Genomic DNA, 16,189 nt, shown 5'->3' on the forward strand with positions numbered 1-16,189 from the left:
ATGTTGGGAGACCAATACTTTCTGGAGAACAGATCAACAGCGCTTACAGTGTAATTTCTACCCTCTCACACCATCTCAATCTGGATGTGGGCAAAGTTCTGGGAAGTCTGGCAAAGTTCTCTACCAAGCAAGGTCTTTGGAATGGGGATGGGATATGGGAATCATGCAAGCATATCAGTGCACATACCTGGTGGAAGGGACTTTGTGCATCTGAGGCCCTGTCACCTATTGCATCGGTGATACTCCAAATCCCACCTTCATCAGCGGCCTCTGAACGAAACTGGTCACTTTTTGGGAATACGCATACAAAGGTGCGCAACAGGCTGACTAACAAGAGAGTGGAGAAACTGGTGGCTATCCGGGCGAACCTACAACTTATTGAGCCAGATACAGAAGTGTCCACCACACAGCTAGACACTGACACAGAGGAGGAAATGGACACGTCCGAGCCAGAGTCAGAGAATCAGGAGGAGCAATGAGGAGTAGAAGACTCAGAAGACTCATGAGTAGAAGACTCAAAGGGACAAAATAAGGACCAATTACAGGCTAAATAAGCTGACGCTCTTTTTATTTTATTTTAGATGGGTCTTTTTTGTGGGGGTTCAATAAAGTTCAAAATTATAACCTAAATAAAGTTTTGAAAGCCTGTTTTTATTTGTATGGAACAGTATGTCTATTTTGACGACAAAGATAATATAAGGGTCAGAGACAAAAACCATCAGTGTGCAAAAAAACTCAAAATTCCCGAAAATTCCCATGGCAAGTTTCCTCTTTTAAAAATTCCCAGAATTTTGCAACCCTAATACCACCCCACTTCCTTTCTTTCCTTCCCTATCTTTCCTGAACACCTTTTATCCAGGAATATTTAGTACCCAATCCTGCCCTTTTTTGAGCCAGGTCTCTGTTATTGCCACAACATCATATTCCCTGACGAAGTGCTTAAAACATGGCCTTGTCATAACCAACACCTTGTTCCGTCAGAGAGACAAGTACAAGGCTTCATGGCAGCACCCTCGCTTCAAGCACTGGCATCTGCTGGACTATGTCATCGTCTGAGCGAGGGACCGCAAGGGTGTCCGCATCACCCGCACCATGACAGGAGCTGACGACTGCTGGACAGACCACCGTCTAATCCGTTCTGTCATTTCCATCAATGTAGCTCCAAAACAGCGGCAGCAGCAGAAGCAATGCCGCAGGAAAATCAACGCTGGTGCACCAAGACCCTGCTAAGAAAGCCCTATTCATCCTACGCCACACAACCAACCTGACAACTCCCAGTGATCCAGAGACACAGTGGCCTAGAAATTCACTGGCCTTAGCGCCGCTTTTGAGGCGCTAGAGGGCCTAGCGCCGAAGTTATGGCCAGTTTAGAAATTGACAGGGGCCCTAAATCGGCGTTAGGCCGGTAGCGCTGCGCCGGCACCGATGACGTCATCGGTGTGCGCAGCGTCCCGGTTGCCATGGTAACCCGCCCGAACTCGGAAATTGAGTTGCGGCCGCCTCGCCCGTGGCAGCCGCAAGCAACGTTCTGGCAGAGGTGCCTTACAGAACTTTGCCCCGGCGCATTAAAGGCCCCGCAGCGGCCGGCCGCTTTCCCGCCGGCCGCCTGGCCGCAGCTCCCTCCCCGGACTACCCCCCCCCCCCCCCCCCCGGAACAGAAGCAAGCCCGGCACTTGTCCGAGGTGCCGGGCTCATTTTTAAAAAGTTTATCGCGGGCTGCGGCCGGGTGCAGGCAGCTCCTCCTTAACGGAAGGAGGAGGCCTGCACTTCCCGAGCCTGCCGCACCGCAGCGGGCGCCGCAGCGCCGGAATAGCGCCGCAATGCGGCGCGTGGCGCCAGTTTTGAGGCGCTGAGACCCCTCAGTAGCGCCGGCAGCCGTTTGGGCGCGGCGCTACTGAATTTTTGGCGCGCGCAGGGGGACTTAGCGCCGGCACTAACTTCCGGCGCTAAAGCCCTCGCTGCGCCAAAACCGAATTTCTAGGCCAGTGTGTCCACAGTGCCTGGTCTGCACTTGAGGCCTCCATAATCAGCACCTGTGAAGAGACGCTCGGTCACTCGACCAGCAAACACCAAGACTGGTTCGACGAGAACGACCAGAAGATCCAGGAGCTAATAAGCCGCAAGCGCAAGGCATTCCTGATCTGGAAACAGCAACAGAACTCGAGAGCAAGAAAGCAGCTCTACAGACACCTGAAGGCTGAGGTCCAACAAAAAATCGCGACCTAAAGAACAGATGGCGGGTGGAGAAAGCGCAGGAGATCCAGCAGCTAGCCAACAACCATGATGTGTGTGGATTCTTTAGCGCAGTCAAGACCACCTAAGACCCAAGGTCCTACCCCACTGCGGGCCAAGAACGGAGAGTTACTCATCAAGGACAGAGAGGCAGTCAGTGCCCGCTGGAAGGAGCACTTTGAAGATCTCCTTAACCGAGACTCTGTCTTCAACGCGAATGTCCTCAACTCCATCCCGCAGCATGCTACCCGCCACCACCTCAGCGCTACCCGCCACCACCTCAGCACAACCCCAGCCCGGCATGAGGTTGAAAAGGCCTTCGGACAACTGAAGAGCAACAAGGCTTCAGGAGCAGATGGAATCCCCACCGAGGCGCTAAAATATGGCGGAGAAGCACTATTGGCACGAATACATTAATTAATTTCCCTTATCTGGAAGGAGGAGAGTAACGTAAGAAAACTACTAGGCACTTGGTCGAAGCGTTAAACAAAGCTTTAATCAACTGTTTTACAACATGGAGGTCTAGTTGTGTCCTTCACTAGTTCCTGTTAATGTCCTGTGCAAGCTGGGCCCGTGCCCAAGTATTTATACTCTCCCTGGACAGAGCCACCCGCAGGCCGCTCAGTATTATTTCATATGTCTTTCTTTCATGAATGACTGATTCATGTCAGAGGGCATGCCAAGGGATTTCAGAGATGCCGGAATCGTGACCATCTTCAAGAAAGGTGACAAGTCCGATTGTGGTAATTACAGAGGAGTCTTCCTGCTGTCTGCCACAGGGAAAGTCATCGCAAGAATCCTCCTCAATCGCCTTGTCCCAGTGGCTGAAGAGCTCCTCCCAGAATCGCAATGCAGATTCTGCCCACTAAGGAGCACAATGGACATGATCTTCACCGTACGTCAACTACAAGAGAAATGCAAGAAACAGTACCAACCGCTGTACATGGCCTTCTTTGACCTCACAAGGCCTTCGACACCGTCAACCATGAGGGATTATGGAGTGTTGTCCTCATATTCGGCTGCTCTCAACAGTTTGTCACCATCTTCCGCCTGCTTCATGACAACATCCAAGCCAAAATCCTGACCAACAGATCCACCACAGACCCAATTCACCTATGGACCGGGGTCAAGCAAAGCTGTGTAATCACACCAACGCTCTTCTCGATCTTCCTGGCTGCAATGTTCCATCTCACCCTGCTGGAGTAGAGCTAATCTACAGAACAAATGGGAAACTATTCAAACTCTGTCGCCTCCAGTCCAGATCCAAGGTCATCCCATCCTCTCTCATCGAATTACAGTATGCAGACAATGCTTGCATCTGCGCACACTCTAAGGCCGAACTCCAAACCATCGTCAACACCTTCACCAAAGCGTACGAGAGCATGGGCCTTACACTAAACATCTGTAAGACAAAGGTCCTCTACCAACCTGCCCCCGCCACACAGTACTGCTCCCTGATTATCAAAATCCATGACTAGGCCTTGAACCACTTTGCATACCTCTGGAGCCTACTGTCAACAAGGGCAGATGTCGATGACAAAGTCCAACACTGTCTTCAGTGTGCCAGTGCAGCCTTCGGTCACCCGAGGAAGAGAGTGTTTGAAGACCAGGACCTCAAACCCAGCACCAAGCTCATGGTCTACAGAGCAGTCGTGATACCCGCCCTCCTGTATGCTTCAGAGGCATGGGCCATGTACAGCAGGCACCTCAAAGCACTGGAGAGGTACCACCAACACTGCCTCCGCAACATCCTGCAAATCCATTGGCAGGATAGGCTCACCAACGTCTGTGTTCTCACTCAGGCCAGCATCGAAGCTTTGACCACACTTGATCAGCTCCAATGGACGTGCCACATCGTCCGCATGCCCAATATGAGACTCCCAAAAGAAGCGCTCTACTCGGAGCTATGACACAGCAAGAGAGCCCCAGGTGGGCAGAGGAAACGCTTCAAGGACACCCTCAAAGCCTGCCTTGAAAAAGTGCAACAACCCCACCAACACCTGGGAGTCCCTGGCCCAAGACCACTCAAAGTGGAGGAGAAGCATCCGGGAAGGCGCCGAACACCTCGAGTCACTTCGCCAGGAGCAACAGAAGCCAAGTGCAAACAGCGGAAGGAGCGCACGTCAACCCAAGCACCCCACCCACCCGCCCCTTCAACCACCGTCTGCCCCACCTGTGACAGAGACTGTAGGTCCCGCATTAGACTCATCAGTCACCTGAGAACTCATTTTTAGTGTGGAAGCAAGTCATCCTCGGTTTCGAGGGATTGCCTAAGAAGAGAAGATATTCCCGTGTGGCTATTTGCGCCTGCAGCTCACCAACCTTATTTACCACACTTCGTGCGTTTACGCACATGCACTGTAAACCTATCTTAGACCTTCTTGTAATCTGTCTTAGTCTGACCCCCCCCCCCCACTAATACCATACTATTTCTTACTCTAGTGCTATCTGTCTCTCCCCATCCTTTGTGCACCTTGTTTCTCCTTTCTAATGCTACATCCTAGTGCCCATCCCCCTGCCTATTGAGGCCGGGGGTCAATTGAAAATTTCCAAGTTGAGATTGATAGATTTTTGTTAGCAGGGGTATTAAGGGTTCAGGAACCAAGGCGGATAGATGGAGTCAGGATACAGATCAGCCATAATTTAATTGAATGGCGGAACAGGCTCAAGGGGCTGAATGGCCTCCTCCTGTTCCTATTGCTAGCTTCAGCTGATATTGACAGAAGTGCTTTAGTTAGGAGCCTGCAGCCTGAGGTAGCTTTAAAAACTGATTGTTGGAGTTAGAAGAGAAAACTTGGAATTTGCGCTCTTATTGCTTCTAACAGCCTGCGGGCCTGTAAGACCGCCAGGAACCTCCTCCCATCCAAAGCTAGAGGTTCTGTGCGATTCCCAATGGGCATTCCCTTATTCAATATTTTAATGTGTTTTAACTTTAGCTGTTATTCTTTTATTTAAAAAAAAAACTCATCTAATGGAGCAGGCGTGCTTCACTGACTCCATAGGAGTTGCGATCATCCACCCACCCCCTAGCCCGCTCCAATCCCCCCCTCCTGGGACGTACTTCAGGGCTGCTGCCAGCAATGCAGACAGCCAAAATGAATGTCTTTGAATGGGTGAGCTGCTTGTGGGACCAGCGCCAGTAGCTCGCACCGAGGAACATTTTCCACCAGCCCTTGGGACTCTTGGTTCTGGTGCGAAAACGGGCCCGCACCAAAATCTACTTCGTGGAATGAAGATATCTTCTGTGGGTTGTACATAACAAAATCAAAAACCTCTCGGCCTAGAAATTCGATCGGGCAGCGTTCGTATGCAGGCGTAAAATGGGCACCTAAGACTCCAATTTGGTGGGTGGCATGCGCACGCTCATTCCGCATCACCCGCATATTCCGCGTCACCCGCATATTGGATCGGGCTCCCCTGTAGACATCCAGGGCATGTGCTGGAATTATTTAAATCCTCATTATCACGTGTCAATAAGGGTCCTACAAGCAGGACACTCGTGAAATTGGTCTGTTCCAGTGCCTGATTTGCCTTGTGATAAACTCATGGTGGTAACAGTACTATATAAAGGGCTCATCCACGACATGAAGGTTAGTTGATGGTTTCTCCTATTATGCTGCTGGTTAACTTCTAGGTGTTGTTTTTGCATATTGGGTGTTGTTTTTGCCTATTTTCTGCCTTCTACAACTGATTTATGACTCCTGCTAACAACATTTTGCTGATGCTGGACTACATTTGTCTCCCTTCACAAAAGCTATACTGCAGTCATGGGTGGTCTGGTTTATCAACCTTTTGGGCTGGAGGAGCAGGCAAGACGACAGGAGTATCTGGGAGAAGAGGAAAGGAGGAGGGCACTGCACAGGAGACCATATCCACAGTGGGTCTTCAGGGAGCATTTCTCCTACCTTAACTTCACTGAGGAGCAATGTGTCAAGTGGCATCACTTCACTGAGGATGCTATACTGAGTTATGTGCCTCACTGAGTTAGACTGCACCCACATTGCCTTACGTGCTCCCCATCACCAACCTGGCATTGTTCTGAATAGAAATGGATTCCACTCCCTCAAGATCCAGCGGTGGGGGGAGAAATTTGGTACCTTAGCGCCTCCGGGGGGGGCAACGCCCGCAAAATTGCCGCGGAGGTTTGCAGTGGCGGTAGCCCCTAGCACCACGATCTCCCGCACCCGAAGATCGTGACATTGTGCTGCGTAGCGCCCCGGACCCGAACTTCGGTTCCACCCCCTGCAGCATCGGCAGGCGAAAACACCGACAGCTGCAGGAGGTGTTGTCAGGGAGGCCGGGCACTTGGGGTGCGCTATTTAAAGGGGATGATGGTCGCATCAATGTAAAAACTTTCTGAATGCGTTACTTCAGTTTTTCAGCATTTTCCTCGGCCGCGATCGATCAGCCCTGCGCTCTGCTAGTTGATGATGAGGGACCTCCTTTCCATGCAGAGCCTGCGGTGATGGCCCTTCCCTTTAAGGGAGGGAAGGAATCTCCGTTCCCGGCAGCGCTGCCCTCGACATTGGGCAGCGCTGCACTGCTATAACCCCTCTTGCCGGCTTTAGCGCTCCAGGGGACGTGGTAGCGCTTGATTCAGTGCTCCACTTCCTTCCTGGAGCGCTAAACCTGAAGTTCGCGTCAATTCACTCGCGTATCACCCGGCAATACTTTTTCGCTACCACAAAAGTTATCGCCCCAAATAGGTCGCTACTCAATTTCTCCCCCAGCATGTTTGTGACCACAGGCAGCGCATCATGCACGCCCGTGCCCAGTATCCTGGCAACTGTCATGATTCATTCATCCTGCACCTCACTCCATGCTGCCTTTAGTCCAACCAGGCCATCAACTCACAGGGTGGCTACTGGGTGACGAGGGGAATCACCTTCAGACATGGCTCATGAATCCTGTCAGGAACACGGGCACAGCTGTAGTGATGGCCAGCATGTGTTCTTGTGCAGTGGAGATGATGTGCAGGCAGACCCGGCCTCCTCCAGTGGTGGCCTCCTGTTCACAAGTTGGGCACGACCTTCTCCTGCAAGAAAGAAGGGAGTGTGTCAGTGACATCCATGTGTTTGGAGAATGTGCCTGTCATACCGGAATAGTTTGTGTGTAGTGTGCAAGATGTGAGGTGTGGGGAAGTGAGGGTTGCAATAGTGGTGAGAGTAGGAAGTGGAGAGTGTGAGAGTAGGAGGAGAGGAGGTGGAATGAAGTTTGGTGCAGTGATTGTAGGAGAGTGATGGGAAGCGGGGGAGGGGAGTATTGAGAGTAGTGAGGCGACAGGTGGTGCAGGTGTGAGGAGAGAGGTAAGATTCTTACCTTGACAACAATAGTGACAGTTCTGACGAAGGGTCTTCGACCTGAAACATTAACCCTGTTTCTCTCTCCACGGATGTTGCCTGGCCTGCTAAGTTTTTCCAGCGTTTTCTGTTATTTCGGATTTCCAGCATCCGCGGTATTTTGCTATCGTAACAATAGTGAGGTTATTGAACTGTTTTCTACATTGGCGCCATGTTCTGGGCGCTAAGTTCCTTGCATTGACCTCCTCAGCGACCCATTCCTACTGATGACAGGTGTTGCCTAGATAGCTTTCTGCCCCCTGGGGGAAAAACAGGATCAGCCATGATCTAATTGAATAGTGGAACAGACTCGAGGGGCTGAATGGCCTACTCCTGTACCTATGTTCCTTCCTCCTGTCCACTGCCTGGACCTGGGTCTCCAATATGACTTCAGAGAACCTGGGGGTCTGATCTGCAGGCCTTGCAGCCAATGTTCCCTCTAATTATTTTCTTTATTATTGTCCCTTTAACTGGCCGCACAGCCCATTCAAATTTTCACGCATGTTTGCTTTCTTCCATGCAGAAGCCGGTGAGCGGCCTGCGCGGGACCTCCAGACCGCTGCATGGCCACCCAGCTTAGCAGGAACATTGCTTGCAGCCATTTCTTTCTTGGACGCCTTCTTTCCTGTCTGCAGCCAGAGCGCACCTTCCCTTTAACAGTGAAACTCGATTTCCCGCACCCCCAAATCAAGCTTGCAGCCAATGAATAGCGTGGGTAGCAAGGCTACTCGCCTGAGTCATGACAATGAGCTGGAAGCACCAATTTTGCATGGTCGTTGTTGTGTATGTACCTTTAAGGGAATAACTGGTCTCAGACTGCAGTACCAGCAGTGACCACCCCTGTATAAAAGGCCCTAGCAGGCTTCTGTAGTTTCAGTTTCCAGGTTGTCTCCATTCAGTAAAAACTTGTTATAATCAACTCCTGCAGTCCGTGTCTCAATTATACACGGACATAATACTGGCGACGAGTAAGAAACGAACTTACCTGCAACTCGGCAGCACCTCAGACGACGTTATTGAAGGTCGAAGCCAGAAGAAAGAAAAAAAAAATCCAAAGGAACTCGAGAAACGGGCGTCGACCGTGGGCAACCGCCCTCCAAATCATCGAATTGAAAAGTTGCAGGAGAGACTGTCGAGAGCCAGGCTTGGTTCTCCAGTCTGTGGTTTCCCAGCTAATCGGGCTGGTGGCAGGTAGTGCACTGATCCTTCCTGGGCTGCGGCGGGCTAGAGCTCGATCGGGTGGCTCTGCAACGGGGCCGGGCAGCGAGTCGGGAAGCAAAGAGAGAGAGAGGGTGGAGCACACAGAGCGCGGCCGGTGCTTCGAAGCCGGGCAGCGTTCGGACCTAAGAAGAGGGAGGGAAGTGTCCCAGAGGGTCCGCTCCATGATGGGAATGGTTCTTCAATTAACGGAGCAAATATTGAAGCGCGATAGAAAAATAAAATACCGCGGAGAGTGGCGTTGGCAGCAGCGATCGGGGAAGCGCGAAGACCATAGGGCGTCACCATTACAGGATAGTAAAATAAATATAATCGCCAGCAACAGCGTTGGCAGCAGCGGCGGGAAAGCGCGGGAGGCACCATCTTAACTCGGCGGGGACAAAGGAAAAGCGCAGGAGGTGCCATCTTAGATTTTCAAGATGCCAAAGACTGGCGATATCACTGCCTTCGATAATGCAATAGAAGACTGGACCACATATGTGGAAAGAGTCGAGGTATATTGCGAGGCAAACAAAATAGCCGATGAGAAAAAGGCATCGGTATTGCTAAATTTAATGGGCGCAAGAACGTACGGCCTATTGCGGGACCTGATTACTCCAGCCAAACTGAAGGCGAAGAGTTTTAACGAAATTGTTGCTATCCTACAGGAACACCTAAATCCTACACCGCTGCTGATAGCAGAAAGATTTAAATTCCACAGGAGAAATCAGCATAAAAATGAGAGCAATGCTGATTACCTTACGGAACTACGCAAGCTATCAAAGCACTGCCAGTTCGGAGCAGGACTGGCAGATACCTTACGGGACAAATTTGTCTGTGGACTCCTGAGTGAAGGAACACAGAAGAGGTTACTCTCGGAGAAAGAGCTGACACTAGATAAGGCTTTCAGCGTGGCAGTATCGTACGAAGCAGCAGCAAGGGGAGCTGCGGAAATACAACAAAAGCCACAGGAATACGGCACCCATGAAATGACACGGGGATTTGCAAAATGTTATCGCTGCAGCAGAACAAACCATGACCAGAAGGACTGCTGGTCCAAGGACAAAATATGCAGGCAATGCGGAAAGATGGGACACATTGCACGAGTTTGCAGGTCTGGGAAGAAGACCAACGACAACAAAAAGGCTACTAAGGAACCATACAGGAAGTACAAAAGATGACGGACAGTAGTTCCGAAGACCAGATGAGCGATAGTGAATCCGGGAACAAGAGACTAAGCTGTCTCAAACTTCACAATGTAATCGCAAAAGATAATCACCGAACCATTTGGGTCACCCTCACGATAGCAGGGTCCCAAGTCAAAATGGAATTGGATACAGGATCAGCTCTAACCATCATGATTCGACGAGATTACGAGCGGCTATTCTCACACATACCCTTGAGAGAGACATCCATTGTCTTGAGGACGTATACGGGGCAAAAAGTATACCCCAGAGGAAAAATAAGGGTGCCTGTCGAATACAACGGCAAGAAAATACGGAAATTGTATCTCTACATTCTGCAAGATGGTGGACCACCGTTATTGGGACGTGAATGGATCAGAAAGATTAGTTTAGACTGGCACTCCATTCAGGCACTGACGGTGGCTGGTAAAAAGGATGACGACGTCACTCCTGGTCGATTGTCAACAATCTTAGCTGACGCCAAAGAGGTATTTCAACAAGAACTGGGCACTCTTAAAGGCGTAACCGCCTCGATAAAAATAGAAGAGAATGCAATTCCCAAGTTTTTCAAAGCAAGACCGGTACCATATGCAATTCGCCCAGCCGTCGAGGCAGAGCTGGAGAATCTGGAGAATGCAGGCGTGTTATCTAAGGTAGACTGGAGCGAGTGGGCGACACCCATCGTTCCTGTCATGAAGAAAATGTTAAACAATAAGTCTGAGGAGCCAAGGAAGGTTCGCATCTGTGGGGACTTTAAGGTGACAGTGAACCCAGTCCTTCACACAGTACAATATCCTCTTCCAAGGATAGAAGATATCTTCGCCTCACTATCTGGAGGGAAGTATTTTACAAAAATTGACCTAGCACAAGCATATTTGCAGATGGAGGTTGAAGAATCCTCTAGGAAGTATCTCACGATAAACACTCACAAAGGTCTTTACCAGTATATTCGACTGGTATTCGGAGTAGCATCAACTCTGGCGATATGGCAAAGAGCGATGGAACAAGTCCTGCAAGGGATTCCGGGGACTCAGTGTTACTTGGACGACATCCTTGTGACAGGTGAAGATGACAGTGAACACCTTGCCAACCTAGAGCAGGTGCTCACTAGACTACGTGAACATGGGCTACGAGCCAATCTCCCCAAGTGCGAGTTTTTTAAGAAACGGATATCATATTGTGGCCACGTGATTGATGGAGAGGGGTTGCATAAGTCCCCTGACAAAATTGAAGCGGTAGTTAAGGCTCCAGCGCCTGAAAATGTGTCACAACTGAGGTCATTCCTCGGATTGGTGAATTACTACCATAAGTTTTGCCGAATTTGTCCACAATTCTGCATCCACTGAACGCCCTGCTACAAACTGGAGTAGCATGGAAATGGAGCGATGAATGTAAGCGGGCCTTTCAGAAGAGTAAGGACCTAATCACTTCAAGAGAAGTATTGGCTCACTACAACCCATCACTACCGATAAGACTGGCGTGTGATGCGTCTCCCTACGGTGTTGGGGCGGTACTGTCACATAAATTCCTTGATGGTTCAGAGAGGCCAATAGCTTTTGCGTCACGCTCGTTAACTTCAGCCGAGCGTAACCACGCCCAGATTGACAGAGAGGCCCTCAGCCTGGTGTGGGGGGTGAAGAAGTTCAATCACTACCTGCACGGTCAGAAATTTACTCTACTAACTGATCATCAACCTCTCATCTCCATTTTCAACCCTCAGAAAGGCGTACCGATAATGACGGCACAACGGCTACAGAGGTGGTCCCTTTTCCTAGGGGCACACCACTATGACATCGAGTACAAAGGAACTAAACAGCATGGGAATGCTGATGGATTGTCGCGCCTACCGTTGCCGACGGTGGAAGAAGAACTGGCAGTGGATCCAGTGGAGTTATTCCACTCGACCATAGTCGAATGTCTCCCTGTGACGAATGCAAACATAGAAAAGGAAACACGAAATGACCCGACACTCTCCTGGGTCTATGATTTAACGGTGAAGGGATGGCCAGCACATGGCGAACCACTGCTGCCAGCATTCTCGCCGAGAAGAGAACAGCTGTCAGTGTGCAGCGGAACCTTGATGTGTGGATCCAGAGTAGTAATTCCACCCAAATTGAAGGATAGAGTGCTCAATGAGCTTCATGAGGGTCATCTGGGAGGGGTAAAAATGAAGAACTTAACCAGAGCGTTTGTGTGGTGGCCGGGAATTGATAGAGAAATCGAAGAAATGACCAAGAGCTGTACAGGATGCCAGAAGGTCCAAAACGCCCCACCACAAGCCCCTCTACATCCATGGGAGTGGCCCTCATCTCCATGGCAAAGGGTGCACATTGATTTTGCTGGTCCCTTTATGGACTCGATGTTTTTAATTGCGGTGGATGCACAGTCAAAGTGGCCAGAGGTAATAAAAATGTCCTCAACCACCACAGAAAAAACTATCACAGTCTTACGAACTATATTCGCCAGGAATGGGCTGCCTGAACAGATTTGCTCTGACAATGGACCACAGTTTGTGTCTGAAGAGTTCCGGAGATTCTTAAAGAACAATGGTGTTAAACATTACACATCCGCCCCATATCATCCAGCCACTAATGGATTGGCCGAGAGGTTTGTTCAAACATTCAAGAAGGCTATCAAGGCAATGTGTAATGAAGATATACCCCTACAACACAAGGTGGATAACTTCTTGTTTGCCTACCGGAATGCGACACATGCAGTTACCAACCAAACTCCAGCCATGATGTTCTTCAATCGAAGACTACGATGCCGCTTGGATTTGGTTAAGCCAAACGTCAGAAGAGATGTGGAGAACAGGCAGTTTCAGAATATGAATGAAAGGCCGACCAGGAGTTTTAAGATAGGTCAACTAGTTTTGGCCCGGGACTACCGCACAGAGAAATGGCAGCCAGGATCGATCTGTACACGGCAAGGACCTCTAATGTATACCGTGGATGTTGGAGAGAGCATTGTAAGACGCCATGCTGACCAGATTCTAGAGTCACTGGAAAACGTCAACTCCACACCACAATCTGATACACCTGGCGATGAAACCGAAGTACCAATTGCATCTACCGCAGAATCGGTGATATTGGAAGCAGACGAACCAAACAACGACATTGATACCGACTCAACCTTGCCAGAAGAACCTGATATCCCCAAGAGGCGTTATCCAGACAGAATCAGGAAGCCTCCTCAAAGACTGAACTTATAATTGCTTAACTTCAACCAATGTATCTAGCAACCGTAATTGTAATTGTAATTAGTTATTATTTAGTTGTTAAATGAATGTTGTGTACTGTTTATCTAAAAGGGGAGGAATTGTTGTGTATGTACCTTTAAGGGAATAACTGGTCTCAGACTGCAGTATCGGCAGTGACCACCCCTGTATAAAAGGCCCTAGCAGGCTTCTGTAGTTTCAGTTTCCAGGTCGTCTCCATTCAGTAAAGACTTGTTATAATCAACTCCTGCCGTCCGTGTCTCAATTATACACGGACATAATAGTCGTGGAGGAGATCTTCCCCTGTGATGTGTCTTCTCCTGATCTCCAATGGCAGTATTCCCAAATCTTCATATGGTAAATGATTCAGAGCTTTGGGTTTGATTTTAACCCTCCCTTCTGTGCGTTTTGCCACCCCACATACCCGAAACGCGGTCAGAGTTAAAATTGACCTCTATCTTTTTACCTTGAACGGTATTTGCTAATAACTTATACTTCAGGCTCCCCTCTTAACCATAATTTGGTAGAAAACTTGCTTTCGTCAAATGCTGCTTTGTGGTTTTTGTATATTCAGAATGTTTTTACAGAGTTTAATTTTAGTAAAATGAAGTCTACTCATTCTTCTCAGAAAATAAAAAGTCTTTCTATCCACAAAAGATGAAATAAAAATTGGTTATAATTAATAATTTATGGAGCATTCTCAAGATAAATGCAGTATTCTACATGGTCAATTTTTAAGTATCGTATTGAACTGAATTCACAAATGTGGAATGATAATTAAAGCCCAGAAATTACTGTGTGCAATGTTATCATACAAATCTTCATGCATTCATATCAATTCCTCTGTCCACTACTTTAACAAAGTCCTTGCCTCTGCTTAACTAGTGGGCAGTGGAATTTGATACAACCATTTGTATTAACAATGAGCTGAAACTAAATGGGTTGTTCTCTTTCTTTACTGCAGAGTCCCTTCACCTTGGTGACCTCATAATAAAGTACGGTTACATTTACCCAGTGAAGGATCCAAAGAGTTTAGTTCTTCGGGCAGATGATTCTCCATATCGATTTCAGGTAAGACCTTGTGAAGCGCTCAAAGCTATGAAAAGGGATATTGTGACGTTATCTTTACCTGTTGGATAATGAACCTTTGCTAATATATGTAGGGCTGCTTTCTATTTCTCACGTATAAAAGCCTTTACTGATGGGCTTCTAGTTTAAAAATTTTAGCTTTAATCTGTCAATGTAAAAGAATATTTTTCAACATAATCAAATATTTATTAAACTGTGGCAGAGCCACCAAAGGACTCAGAGCGGTTGTACATAATTCCTTTAACAGCAATGTAGTTACTGTCTGTGCCTGTACCTTTTAATTACACTGTTTGACTGTACAATGCCAGTTACCTTTACAGCATGTGATGACGTCATGCTGTTAGTCATGTGATGCCCCAACAGCGGGAAGAACGTGATGACGTCATGACGTCACTCTCCTGATCAGGGGATCAGTCCTCATGGAGCCCTCAAGGAGAATAGACCTGTTATTGATGTGTCCTAGCAGTTTCCAGTTTAAACTTGTTTGTTTTCATTAAAGTTCATTAATTTAATTATCTGAGTCGAACTCAGTCTTTTTGATAGGAACCTCCGTCCCTACAAAACTAAATAATCAGTTAAATACTGTAAAATGTAATTCTTTATAATATTCAGGGATATGCACATATTACTTCAGTTGGATATTCTATTATATTGAAATAAAAAACACAACAGAATGAACATTTAAACATATGGGCCTAGATTGTCCATTTGAGTTACGTCCACTCCTTAGCCGACCTGCTGGCTCCCTGTTTGCCAACACTGCTTCTGAAATTCCATGCTAGAAGTGATAGGGGATGTACAGATGTATAGTGGGCATATTATAATAATATGCAGATGACAGAAATACATCACTTGTGTCCCGTGTTGCTGTGGATGATTGGGGCCTTGTAAACTTTCAATGTTCCGAAAACCTATGAGCGACCGATTGCATTGTTGGCCCACGTTCAAAAAAATATGCGGTTTAGAAATTCTGCTAAATAAAACCTTGCGGGGTTGGCTTCACAAACTGACTGATATGGCTGGAAGTGGAATTTAAAGGGGCACTTAGCTGCAGGCACACAGATCATTCGGGTTTGTGTGCTATTGTGATTAGTGGATTTCCAAGGCAGTTCTGAGCTTAGAGATTACTTTTTTCAGATTTTTTTTTCTTACCCTGATTAAGCACTCACTGCTTCATCGTGCATGCTATGTTTGCTTCATTCCTTTGGATGGAAGAACAGTTAGAGGAAAGGGAACAGCAGCACCAACAGCCTCATCAACCAAGATGAGCAGAAGGTGGGCCTGTTCGAACACTGCAGGTAAAGGGAGCTGCTAGTAGAAAACCATACCCATCCCACAGGGTCCATTGCCCAAGACTTACTTTTTTGGATCCTGGGGTGTCCCTGCCAACAGCTTGGAGGAGGCTGTGCTTCATCAAGCCGACAGCTGCTGGTCTATGCATCATCCAATTGGCACATTGAAGCAAAAGTTCAGGTGTCTTGGTTGCTCTGGGAGCCCAGGCAAAGTGGACTGGTTCATTGTAGTGTGCTGCATTCTCCACAACCCGGCAATGCAGAGAGGATTGGAGTTGAAGGAGGTACAGCAAGAAGAAGAGGCATCATCAGACAAGGAAGAATTGGATTAAGGCGAGGGAGAACCAATAGAAGGAGAAGCACAACACGTTGCTGCTAGAGGGAGCAGTTGATAAAGCAGCACTTCTCGTGACCTGCTCAATCCCCTTACCTGAAAAGTGACAAAAGGCCGCTCCACATTAACAGTCCCTGTTGCCTTTTTTACCACTCTCTTGATTCTGCATTAAGAACATTGAAACCATTCATCCAACCTCAATGATGCTCTGACAGTGCAGACTAGCAAGCCCCAAAAGTGATGAATATAATTCCGGGCCAATATTATAGAGAATTGTTTTGTCGCCTAAGTAATGAATCCATATT

The 16,189-nt window shown here is 48.2% G+C and overlaps 1 protein-coding gene across 1 annotated transcript in view; it reads left to right on the forward strand.

Annotated features, from left to right (window-relative positions):
• The window catches only part of rgs11 (regulator of G protein signaling 11), a 270,546-nt gene that overhangs the window by 71,031 nt on the left and 183,326 nt on the right, over nucleotides 1-16,189 (forward strand). The window contains 1 exon segment of the mRNA XM_086000849.1: nucleotides 14,134-14,240. Coding sequence (XP_085856975.1) covers nucleotides 14,134-14,240 — 107 coding nt within the window.

The sequence above is a fragment of the Somniosus microcephalus genome, chromosome 11, assembly GCF_052327205.1.
Source record: "Somniosus microcephalus isolate GS21.2 chromosome 11, FLI_Smic_1.0, whole genome shotgun sequence".
NCBI classification, from domain to species: Eukaryota; Metazoa; Chordata; class Chondrichthyes; order Squaliformes; family Somniosidae; genus Somniosus; species Somniosus microcephalus.